At 33.8% G+C, this 13,015-nt stretch overlaps 1 protein-coding gene across 1 annotated transcript; it reads left to right on the top strand.

Moving 5' to 3' along the window:
- Positions 1-1,402: 1,402 nt before the first annotated feature.
- Positions 1,403-5,757, top strand: LOC111889530 (mechanosensitive ion channel protein 8). The gene is made up of 4 exons (XM_023885680.3): positions 1,403-3,260; positions 3,351-3,768; positions 3,865-4,067; positions 5,169-5,757. The coding sequence occupies exons 1-4, from the start codon at positions 1,573-1,575 to the stop codon at positions 5,455-5,457; spliced, it is 2,598 nt and encodes an 865-aa protein (XP_023741448.1). The 5' UTR covers positions 1,403-1,572; the 3' UTR covers positions 5,458-5,757.
- Positions 5,758-13,015: the final 7,258 nt, after the last annotated feature.

Here is a 13,015-nt window from a genome sequence, read left to right as displayed (position 1 = left end):
GGCAAGAGATATTATAAAACACAATGGAGACCGGAGAGAACCATAAAGCATGAGAGTAAACTATGCCGTGATTTTGTTTGGGATATAGTTCACATGTACATAAAGAAATATGTAGAATTGTAGATAGGTTATATAAAGTTACAGAAGGACACTTACAACGTCGCATGGCCTTGTTTTATATGATGTTCTGTCATAATAAATTAATAATATGAATGCTTTGACAAAGTTAACTGAAAGTTGATAGTAGCTTTTATTTATATATAAGTGATGATAAAAATAACTAAAAGTTTTTAAATATATAAAATTATATAAAAAGATAATTGTTTAAAAAATAATAAATATATAAATATAATATTATAAATTTGTTATAACTTATAATATATACAAAATATTTTTTTAAAGTAAAGGTTGAAAACACTTACTAACGATTTTTTATGTTATTTTTTAAAAACTAAAAACTACGATCACTTTTACGAAATACGCCATATAAAAAAAATGTTCTTATGCCGGATGGAGTAGAGAGCGGAGAAACCGCATGATCATTTCCCGCACGAAGAAACACCGCACCGTGGGTGCGGGAAAGGGAACGTGGGAAAAGGGTGGGGGGAGAGAGTCCCGCTCTCTCTTGAAACGATTGGCTGACCTCTTTTTTTTTTTTTTTTTATTCCAAACGACTATATATATATATATATATATATATATATATATATATATATATATATATATATATATATATATATATATATATATATATATATATATATATATATATATATATCTTTTTCTTAACCTATAAATACTACAACATTCTACCATTTTTTTAACCCATAACTTATATTTCTCTCCTAAAAATATTTTTCTACTTATTTAAATATTAGGTTTAATGTAATTTTTATTTTAATTAATGAAATGCTTTTTATTTTTAATTAAATTTTATGTTTAATATAAATTTAAAAATTATAAATCATAAAAAAATTAATTTTATTTAATAAAAAAAGTGAGGGAAAGGCTTTACACCCATTCTTTGGGTTTTAGGTGAGAGAAAGGGAAGTGAGTGAAATGAGGATATGACCCACAAAAAATGAGAGAAGCTTTCCTCCCACTCTCTCCGGTCTTATAATATATGTTAGTAAGTACATACCAAAGGACATCTAGTCCAACGGTATCCGATGTTATCGTCCCTCTTTGAGGTTGAGGGTTCGAGTTCCATTGTAGACATAGATGGATTTAAGAAGTAATTTAGGAATATGTTATACCGTTTCAAAAGAAAAAGAAAGGTTAGTAAGTACATTTATTAATAAGTTTCGTTTTCGTAAAAAGTTGACACAAAATACAATGGTTTAGACTTTATAGTTTAGACTTTAGAAGATGGGGACTTCTGGGAGTTTATTGAGGGTGTATAGTGGAAACAGACATAAAGCTGAGGGCTTTTCTCCCTCATAAGAAAACGGTGCTTCATATTTAAAATAGCTGTTCCTCCCATGATTCACCACCTGCTTTGTCTACTGTCGCTAAAGAATAATAATTTAATCTGAATCGTTTGGTTATATTCTTTGAACTCAATTGAGTTTTATGGACAAATTCAGAAATTCTTTCAACAACAGATCACAAAAAAACGACCCAGAGATCGAGCCTGAAGAAAAGCAAATCCTGCTTCACGAAAACCATTCCACCATTGATCAACTTCCATCAGTTAGTGCTGTTACAACTATGTCTTCGTCTCCGCCGCTTCCGGATTCCGGTGAGCGCCAGAGAGACACGAGAAAGATTACAAACGGCAATGTCGCTGGTAGTAAAGAAGCAGAGCTAGCAGCATACAAGCTCAACACTGTTATCGACCAGCAAAACCCTAACACGGTTTGGCGAGATTTGAGTTACGATTTCTCGAACGACGGTAATAAATTTGATTTCTTAACATCTGACTCGCCGTCGCCGCAACAGTCACCGGCGTTATCGAGAATAGCCGAGAGCCCAAATAACTACGGTATGCTAACTCCCAAGGAAGTTAGGGTTTCGTTTCATGATGAGGTGATTGAGCCGCAATCGTTACGGCAGAGGTCCATTGGTAGTGGCCGCGGTGGTGGTGGAGAAGAAGTAGTGATGTGCTCCGGGCATGCTTCGTTTAAGAGGAAACCGAGCTTGATGAGGACGAAAACGAAGTCTAGGCTAATGGATCCACCTGAGACAGATCAGAGGTCTGGTAAGCTATCGAAATCTGGATATTTAATGAAAGGTGGCAGTGAAATCGATGAAGATGATCCATTTTTGGACGATGATCTACCCGATGAGTATAAGCAATTAAGGTATAGTAAATGGACTTTACTTCAGCTATTCAGTTTAATCACCATTCTTGCTGCTTTAATTTGTTCCCTCACAATTCCTTTTTTCAAAAACAAGGAGATCTTTGATCTTGTATTGTGGAAATGGGGGGTTATGATTTTAGTTTTGATCAGTGGAAGATTGCTTTCAGGGTGTGGGATTAGGGTTCTTGTAATCTTGATAGAAAGAAACTTTTTACTTCGAAAAAAAGTTTTATATTTCGTGTATGGATTACGAAAAGCAGTTCAAAATTGCGTTTGGTTAACTTTAGTTCTAATCGCTTGGCAACTTATATTCGATCAGAAAGTAGAACGAATGACAGATGGGAAGGTTTTACACTATGTGACAAAGATTTGGATATGTCTTTTGGTGGGGACAATCGTTTGGCTATTGAAAACTTTGGTAGTCAAAGTTCTTGCATCCTCTTTCCATGTGAGCACATTTTTTGATCGGATTCAAGAATCTTTATTCAATCAATATGTAATCGAAACCCTATCGGGCCCACCATTGATTGAGATCCAACAAGAACGCGAAGAGGAAGATCGGATGATCTCAGAGGTCCAAAAACTTCAAAACGCTGGTGCCACTTTGCCACCCGATCTTAAGGCGAATATGTTCAAGAAAAGTGGGAGGTTTATAGGAACTCCAAGAACTCCCATGGCGGGAAAAAGTGGTAAATTTTCCGAAGTTAACACCCCTAAGAACGTTGAAGAGGGGATCACGATCGATCACTTACATAGGCTAAATCAAAAGAATATATCGGCTTGGAATATGAAAAGATTAATGAATATTGTTAGAACGGGAGTTTTGTCTACTTTAGATGAACAACTTGAGGGATCAAGAGGTGATGAAGACGAGTCTGCAGTGCAGATCACAAACGAAAAACAAGCCAAAATTGCAGCCAAGAAAATATTCTGTAATGTCGCTAAGCGAGGCTCCAAGTAAATTCTTAATCCTATTTACTTGAATGCTAAAGTACTCGATCATATTTTGATTCTTTTCGCCTTATCTTGTTCTTTTTACTTTTACAGACGTATTTATCTAGTGGATTTGATGCGATTTCTGAGAGAAGATGAAGCGCTAAAGGCAATAAGACTATTTGATAGCGAAAGTGAAACCAAAGGAATCAGCAAGGCACTTCTCAAGAATTGGGTGGTTAATGTATTCAGAGAACGAAGAGCTCTTGCATTGTCTCTGAATGACACAAAGACAGCTGTAAACAAACTCCATCAAATGTTCAATATTGCTGTTGCTATCATAATAATCGTGATCTGGGTTCTTATACTTAAAGTTGCCACCACACATTTCTTTATATTCCTAAGTTCACAACTCCTTTTAGTTGTGTTTGTGTTTGGTAACACATGCAAGACGACATTCGAAGCCATTATTTTCTTGTTCGTAATGCATCCGTTTGATGTCGGTGATCGTTGCGAGGTCGACAGTGTTCAGGTAAACATAAGAAATAACAACGTACTTTCATTTATAATCTTATTTTGAAAAATATTTCTACAATTGGATTGTAAATTTTAATGTTGCGGATTGCAGATGATAGTTGAGGAAATGAATATATTGACTACGGTTTTTTTGAGGTTTGATAACCAGAAAATTATATATCCGAACAGTGTCTTGGCTACAAAACCGATTGCGAATTACTATCGTAGTCCAGATATGCAGGATGCTGTTGAGTTCTGTATACATGTATCAACCCCTAGTGAAAAGATTGGTCTCATGAAGGAGAGGATTTTAAGGTACATGTTATCCTTTTTTTTTTGCAATTTGCTTTTATTTGTTTTTAGGTTAAATGCAAGAAATAGCAACGTACTTCCATTAGTTTGTTTATTATAACATTCTACTTTCATTTAAACTTATTACATGCCTTCATTGAATAATAATCTACCCAATTATAGTAAATCTTATTCATATCCGGAATGAAAACTAACCAAGGTCCATACATATAATAAAAAGGCAATAATAGATAATAAAAAAAATCTGAAATTCTGAGTTTTTTCAGAAAAAGTGGGTGCCAAGAATACACTATATAATACACGATAAATTGAAAGTACATTGCTAGTTTTTGCATTTAGCCGTTTTTTCCTATCATTTTCCCATGTTTATTGTAATTTTCTCAAATTATATTATACTGTATTTTAAATACAAAGTTCTTATGAACAGTAATGTTGTTCACTTTTGGAGTTTTGCCACAAAGATTTTAGATTTTGTCCCTGAAATTTTTTTATTTACAGAAAAAGTCCCTGTAAAGCTTCCTTTTTTTACAAAAACAATCCATATGTCTAAGATTTTTGTATGTTGTCAGGTTTAGTCCCTGTGTAGAAAATAAATTCCAAAAATTGTCCCTGTAATTTACCAAAAATGTCATTGTGTATTTTTTTACAGAAACAGTCCATTCATTTAAAAAAAATACAAAAATTGTCCCCGTAATTTACAGAAAATAACGTTGTGTATTTTTTTATACAAATGGTCCATATGTTTTAAAAAATTACAAAGATAGTCCCTACCTAATAGAAAATTTGCAGTTTTGGTCCCTATACATTCTTACGTAGGCAAGTTTGGTCCCCCCAAACAGTTCACACAAAACGATTAAACAATTAATAATAGTACTTTCCTTTTGTGTGACTAGAACATAGTAAACAAAACCTCGTCTAGTACTTTTTAAACATCATTCTGTCTGGACAACACGTCCAAATTTATCCATGTTATATCTTGTAAATTCCAATTATACCCCGATTGTGAATATCCCTCCTCATTTCGCTTCATTTTTCCACATTAACAAAAAGCATTTGACATAATTATAAATCATAATCATCAATAACAATTTGTTGTGATTGCAGCTACATTGAGAACAAAAGCGATCATTGGTATCCGGCACCTATAATATGCTTGAGGGACATAGAGGACATGAACCGGTTAAAAATATCGATATGGCCATCACATCGTATGAACTTCCAAGACATGGGTGAAAGATGGCAACGAAGAGCTCTTTTAGTTGAGGAAATGATTAAAGTCTTCAGAGACCTCGATATCGAATACCGCAAGTTGCCTGTTGATATGAATGTTCGTAACATGCCGACTGTGACCTCAAATCGGCTTCCATCCACATGGACTACTTTGGCAAACTGAGATATCTCAAGTGACGTAATTTCACTTTTTTGGTTACATGGTGCGATAAATGATGTATATACGGATACCATAAAGATTTCTTGGAGGCCTTTTTAATGATTTTATTTTGTAATGTTTTGTTTTTGTTATATTTGATATCAAGTGAAAATGAAAAAGTAGAGAAAGTAGAATGGTAAAATGAGGAAGAAAGGGTGATGGAATGGAATGGAGTGTGATGTTTTGTTTTGTTTTTTCTGGGTATTGTTTTTATTATGTGGAAATATGAAAATGAAACCTATGGAATGGTGATGGTGTTGTAAAGGTGTTTGCGGAGATTATAAAGAGTCTTTTGTAACATGCATTTTCTAATAAAGGATCAATCACTTGAAAAATTCACAATTCTTTGTTGCGTACTATACATAAGCCATATAAATCACTGAAATTACAACATTAGCTTTCAAGCTCAAACAATTTTAAGTTTTTACCTGAAAATTAGGCCATCAATAATATTCTCCACCTAGGTTCATCTAAGTTGAAGATATCCATCTTGCTTGAGCTCTACAACTACAAAGTATAATTTCGCTTCCAAGGTTTTCTTGATTCCTAAATCTTGAGCTTGAAACTGATAAAGAGCTAACGTTAAAGACAATGGTTGATCGATCGGTGTAAAAAGAAAGGAAATCGAGTTCATACACTAATTTTTGCGTATCTGGGCATAAATTTGACATATAGATGTCGCTTTAATAAATTTTGTCCATCTAAGTTTGTAACAATCCACTAACCGATTTTATCAGGTCAATCACTGCCTTTCTACAAATTTTTATAACTATGAATTTTTTTTTTTTTAAATTTTTTCTAAAAATATGAATGAGTTTTCTAAATAAAAATAACGTAATGAATTATAGGTAAATAGTTTAAAATGTAAAGGCTTTTCTGAATAATGAAAAATTCCTTTAAGTTAGAGGAGATGGAGCACATATCCAAGGTTAGAGTTAAATGCGGCAAAGAAATAGATGAAAGAGGGCAAAATAGTCAATTTGTTTGAACTTTGTAAGTTTTGAAGGGATATTAACACAAATGGTCACAATTTAAATTAATATTAATGAAAATAACTTACTATTTGAAAATTTGAAAAATAACCTATTTATTTGTAACCAGGACGGATCAAAAGTTTACATGTTACCAATGGTTGCATGAGTATCCCCAACTTAAAAGCTGTCTAGAATGTGGTATCTACCAGACTACCACCTCCCAGAACAACATTTTTGAGGCTCTAATTGAAACATCTCAAAAATGCGGTCTAAAAATTTCGTTTTAATTTAATAATAGAAACCATAATCATCACACGTCATAGAAAAATCATAAACAATGTATCTCAGAATCTCATAAAAACGTCAACATATCACAATCTCCAACAAACTATCAGAGTAGACTCCTAGGCTAAGAAAGACTGTGGTGTGTGCCATGCCATCAACTCGAGCCATTCCCTTTGCTAGCTAAAGTACCTGAAACCAAAACTGAAACGGTAAGCACGAGGCTTAGTGAGCTCCCCAAACTACCACATACCATACTAAGCACATATGACAATTACTAGGCCCCGCCTGCTGCATCGGGCCCCGCCCTGCATCTGACAGAAGTCCGGAATGACTTGGGCCCCGCCCACTGCATCGGGCCCCGCCCGACATCGGACCGAAGTCCAGAATAACTTGGGCCCCGCCCATTGCATCGGACCGGAGTCCGGAACACATAACACATAACATAAACATGCATGAATCAAAAAGACATCAAGCACACAAAACTACTTCTCTGGACTACCCCGACATCGGATCGGAGTCCGGAATAAATTGAACATATAAACTGCATCGGGCTAACCCCGACATACTGTAACTACATAAACGGGCCGACGTTGGTGCATTAGACCCATTCATACTGGAGGAAAACTCATCTCGTGTGACTGATTGTTGAAACTCTGGGTAAGGAATCACTGGCTGCTGCTCCGGCGACTCTCCGGCTATAAATTTCCATAAAGGTACTTAGTCAAAAACTGATAACTACTCTTAGGGTAAAATGACCATTTTACCCCTGGCTAAAGTCAACATCCTGGTCGAAGTCAACACCCAGTTGACCTGACTCACCAAGTTGGTTCACCAACTGGTCGAGTCCCTATTCTTTCATCTGTTCTCAACCCCGACTCTACTCGTCGAGTCTAGCAAGAACTCGACGAGTTCTCCTTCAAACATAACATCGGGACTATCTTCATCTGGCTCGTCGAGTTCATCCTTGAACTCGTCGATTTCATCTTCATCATATGAGTGTGACTAGTCTGTGACTTGCCGAGTTGTATGAAAAACTCGTCAAGTCCATCTTCATGGGTTGGGAGATTGCCTTGGACTCGCCGAGTGTGTTCATCCACTCGACTCCCATGGTTTCCAGGTCCATAACTACGTCTATTTTGTTGAGCCCCCCCTTTCTAGACTCATCTAAATCCTTTATAGACTCAACTAGATCCCTTCGAATTAGAAAGGTTGGGGAACCAAACCCCCCCGACTCGTCGAGTTCCATGAACGACTCGTCGAGTCAACTAACGTCCATGCCCATAACTCGATCTCTGTTGTGCCAATCTCATCCAAAGGGTAGATCCGGGCTCCTAAGGTCGATATAACATGTAAAGTCATGAACTTTACGTTAATGCATGGGAATTTTAAGTTCAAAAGACCAAACATAGGGTTTATTACATGCATGGGGTTCTCATGGCCATAAAGTTGGCACCTTTATGCCATGAGAACCCTCCTAGGTTCCAGATCTGAAGCATTTACCCTATATTACACTTTACAATCCGAAATGGCTTGGAAATCCCCCCAAAGATGCCAAGATTCAAGCCCCAAAAATAGATCTAACAAATAAGGAGTCAAGGTAGGATCTCTTTACCTCAAATAACTGGAAGTGCAACCACAACTCTGGATCCACTGGCTTGCTTCTTGATTCACCAAGCTTTCCCTTCCATCTATTAACTTCAAATCACAAGGAAAGACACAAATTGCTCAATAATGCTAACAATTGATTAGGGTTTCGAGGACAAAGCTTGAAGGTGATGGAGGCTGGGGTGGAAGCCTCATAAGATGTTTAAATAGGGTGCAAACCCTCCAATTTAGGGTTTCACTCAGACAGCTCCTACTCGCCGAGTCGGTCTTCCGACTCGTCGAGTAGGTCACTTAGTCCCCCGACCCGGAGTCGATCCTACTCGACGAGTTTGGCCTCCAACTCGCCGAGTCCATCAGTAAAATATGAAGTTTATCTTGAATTTAAATGCGTACCTGATACCGGGTGTTACACTAATATAGAATGGAAATGGACTCCGATGGTGAAGATATTATATGGTGTTGCGAGTATGTTTTTAATTTCTTATTGTTTTATTTCAGACTAAACTACACAAACGGCCCCTGTGCTTAGACGAACCATTTAGAGAAGATTGATGTTGAAAAATGATGAGTTGATTATGAATTTGCAAGTTTACACGCTTTCTTCAGTTCTCACAATAACTCGGCCATATATATATATATATATATATATATATATATATATATATATATATATATATATATATATTCTTATGTTATTTTGTTTTTATTAACTATTATGTGTCAGAATACATAGATCTGGACCACCGGATGAATAAAATCAACAATCATGATCTGAGGGTCTACGATATTACAATATGGTAGCATGTATCATATAATCACATAAATTTTAGCAAAAGAGTATTTTGGCCAATTAACCTATTTTAAAAAAGGAAATTTTCGGAATGCCCTTATTTTTAAAAATCTGAATTTTTTAAATTAATTCTAACTAAATTTTAATATTATTTTTAATAGTCACCAATTTTATTCTGTCAAAATGCCAAAAAGTCCACAATAAACTAGTAGATATATTTGCAGTTTTATTCTTGAAGAATATGGTTTCATTCAAGATACTTTTTATATTAAACATGCTTAAAGAATTATACAACATATTATCAAAAATAACATTTTCTAAGGAATACATATTTTATTCTTTAAGAATCACTATATACATTCATCCGTAAAGAATAAGACTATAAACAATTATTACATTCATTCTAAAAAAGTTATGACAAATAATGGTTTAAGGATTACATTTATTCTTAAAGATTAAAACTTAAAATGGTTAAAAAGGAAAAAAAAACATCAAAATCCAACAAAAACACTAATCCATTCCGAAAGAATATTTTTGTTAAGAAACAATTTATAAATTCAGACAGACTACATTCTGGTAGAATGCACTATTATTCTCTATGTTTCCTTCATTTTCCACATTAATGACAACCTTTTCAAAACCTAAATTCACAAAGAAAACATAATCAACTTTCAGATCTTAAAAATTTTCGTGCATTAAATAGAATAAAACAATAAATTCCGATATAATGTGATATACATTCAAAAAGAATATAACTATAATTTCTACAAACCAACATCAACAATCATCCCTAAACTTGAAATGTAATTTATTCTGAAAAAATGTAATGTTTCATTATTTAGGATGTCATTCTATAAGAATCGAGACCAATAACAAGAATGGATACCAATTATTTTCTGACAGAATTGGTTACGAGATTCCATTATGTGGTGTGTTTGGTAATTCACTGCTTAAGTTGACTTGGAATTCAAGATTCTATTTTGACAAAATTAAAATTCAATATTCCATTCTAGCAGAATGTTGTAAGGTACATATGTACCCTGTTTTGTTTTGATATGTATCGTTGTTTCAATGATCTAAACATAAAGAATGACCGACATTAAGAGGCATTAAAAAAACATAACAATCTAAAAAGAAAAAGGATTATGAAATTGAAATAGCAGAACTTCTTCAACCATATACAACTTGATTAGATATGAAATTGACATAGCAGGAACTTCTTCAACCATATCTGACTTGATCAGATAAATTCAAACAGAATTCCAGCCACATGGTAAGCTTTCCTAATTAGGCCTTGATAATCAAAACTACAGGAACAACAACATAATAAAAAAAAATATAAAGTCTTCACATTCTTAATTTCCTAGTTCATTATTCACATTTTAATAACCAGTTAACAACGAACACCCCTTGTGGATTATTGATCATCTAAGTTGGTTTTACAAATTACCTATAAGATGCACATCCAAACATCTCCTATATAATTTTTCTCATCTAAGTTGTATGTGCATTTAAGAATATTAATATGTTGCACTGATATGCAAAAAAAATAAAAAATAAATAAATAAATAAAAAACAAGAAAAGAAAAGAAATAAAAGAAAAGAACATCCATGAATGGGGTTTTTATGTGTCTAACAAAGCAAAGCCAAAATCATAAAACACTTTATTTTCATTGTTGGTTGGGTCAAACAATTCATCAAACACTTGGCGTGCGAAAGTAAAAGTGAGAACATAACTAATGAATAAACCACCGATTTCGTAAAATGTTGCCTCATAAAGTACAGTTAAAGCAAGAAAGAAAAAACATTTATACATTTTTTATGTTTCTTGTCGAATCAAATGATTTTTTTTTTCAAATGTGCGATGCTTACCTTCATTCAATTGCTTTTACAGTGCGACTTTTATTGCAACTTTTAATAATACGTGTTCTCATAGCAGAGAGAGTTGATGATGTAGATGATGGTGGCGGTCGTAGAGAAACATCAAGAAGATAAATTAAGCATCTCCTTGCTTCTTGATTTTCGAAATAGGGTTCGACTATGTGGGAAGGGGGAAATCCTTGCAGACGTGATCGGTTCATGGAGTATGGTTTTTGAGATGTAGAATGACATGATTGAAAGAGAATTGGTCAAATATCATAGGAATATCCATATAAGCAAGTGCATAGATTACTATTATTCCCTTTTATGATTTATTAATGATTTTATTTTTTCTTAATTCTGATTGGTTCTTAGATGCACACAATAGCTATTGGAAACATTTGAACCTAGCTCATTCTCTCTCTCTCTCTCTCTCTCTCTCTCTCTCTATATATATATATATATATATATATATATATATATATATATATATATATATATATATATATATATAGGGGAGGGTTAATGCGAAAATGCAAATAATTTGCGAAAACACGAAAACAAGAAAAACCAATGATATTGTGTCACATCAACATTATATTTTGGAAAATAATTCATCCAAACTTTGAAATACATGATGATAATCAATGATAGCTGAGAAATTATTTCATATTAGCAAATTATGATTTTTTAACATTTTTATTATGAAAACATGAATTTAAAAATGATTAAGGACTTGAATTTTTTTTATTAAAACCGTCTTTAAATTTATATTACCATAACACCATCCCATATAAACTTACTATCTTTTATTTATTTCTAATAAATTATTTTTTTATAGTACATGTGTTTGATTTTCATAAGATAAAATATGTTATCGTGTTTTCGCAACATATTTATATTTTCACATGAACCTACTTCTATATATATATATATATATATATATATATAAAGGTAGGTAGGTTCAAATTTTTCTCACATCTATTGTATGCTAGAATGCACCAATAAAAATTTAGTAAAAAATAAATTACTATTTAATCAAATAAAGATAGATATTAAATGCTTTTCATAATTATATGTATATTGTGACATCCCCATTTTCACGGTCAGAAAAGACCGATTTTGTTTATGTTTTGTTTAAAAATCAGAGTAATATTTTAAATAAAAGTGTTGCGGAATTTGTCCCAAAACAAAATATGATAAAGATTTATCAAAAGCATTTCCGTAGAAATGTATTTCATTTAAAAAGACTCGGGATGTCATGTTCGATACATATCATAAGCATAAACAATACATCATAGGCCTTACTACATTTTTCCGTATTTACGGGCCTAAAATCCTTTAATCTCTCATCCCAAGACATCACATCTATGCTCATGCGCCACTACCTGTAATACAAGAAACTGAGTGGGTCAGGCTTGGGGAGCCTGGTGAGCACATAGGGTTTTCAACCCACAATAAATAAGTTATTAGCTTTATCAAACCAAACAAACCCGATTACCCGTTCCCGTTATCCTCACTTTACGTCCCTAAAACATCTAACACAAGGGACCTAGTCTAAGGACTATCATCGGGATGGACACTACTGCTAAGGGGATTCCTCAGCAATAAATGTCCTTAAGGCAACCATGTGGGGGATGGAGTACATCTGGTGAGCACACAGTTCAAATAAACACACACAGGTTGCGAGCCTGCTAGTGTTCCACTGGACTGTCTAGAATAGTCCGTGGTCGTCATCTATAATCCGCTAGATGACTGGATCATCAATAACATCTATAACGAGGCCTCTCATTATTTTATTTTGTCACACAGCAACTATTACATCTACCCATGTTTTACCCAACACATTTTGTAGATATAAAATACATATACAGTTTAAATCATTGAAAACATGTATAAAACGTTCATCCAGCATAGATAACAAGTATTCAGATAATATGCACACATAGCACGTAATTTATATAAAATACTTCATATCTATGTGTAAGCTGAAAGTAACTATGCATTC

Source organism: Lactuca sativa, chromosome 2, assembly GCF_002870075.4.
Source record: "Lactuca sativa cultivar Salinas chromosome 2, Lsat_Salinas_v11, whole genome shotgun sequence".
Classification (NCBI taxonomy): domain Eukaryota; kingdom Viridiplantae; phylum Streptophyta; class Magnoliopsida; order Asterales; family Asteraceae; genus Lactuca; species Lactuca sativa.
Note: the sequence above shows the minus strand (reverse complement) of the source record. Positions and strands in the feature narration are given on the sequence as shown.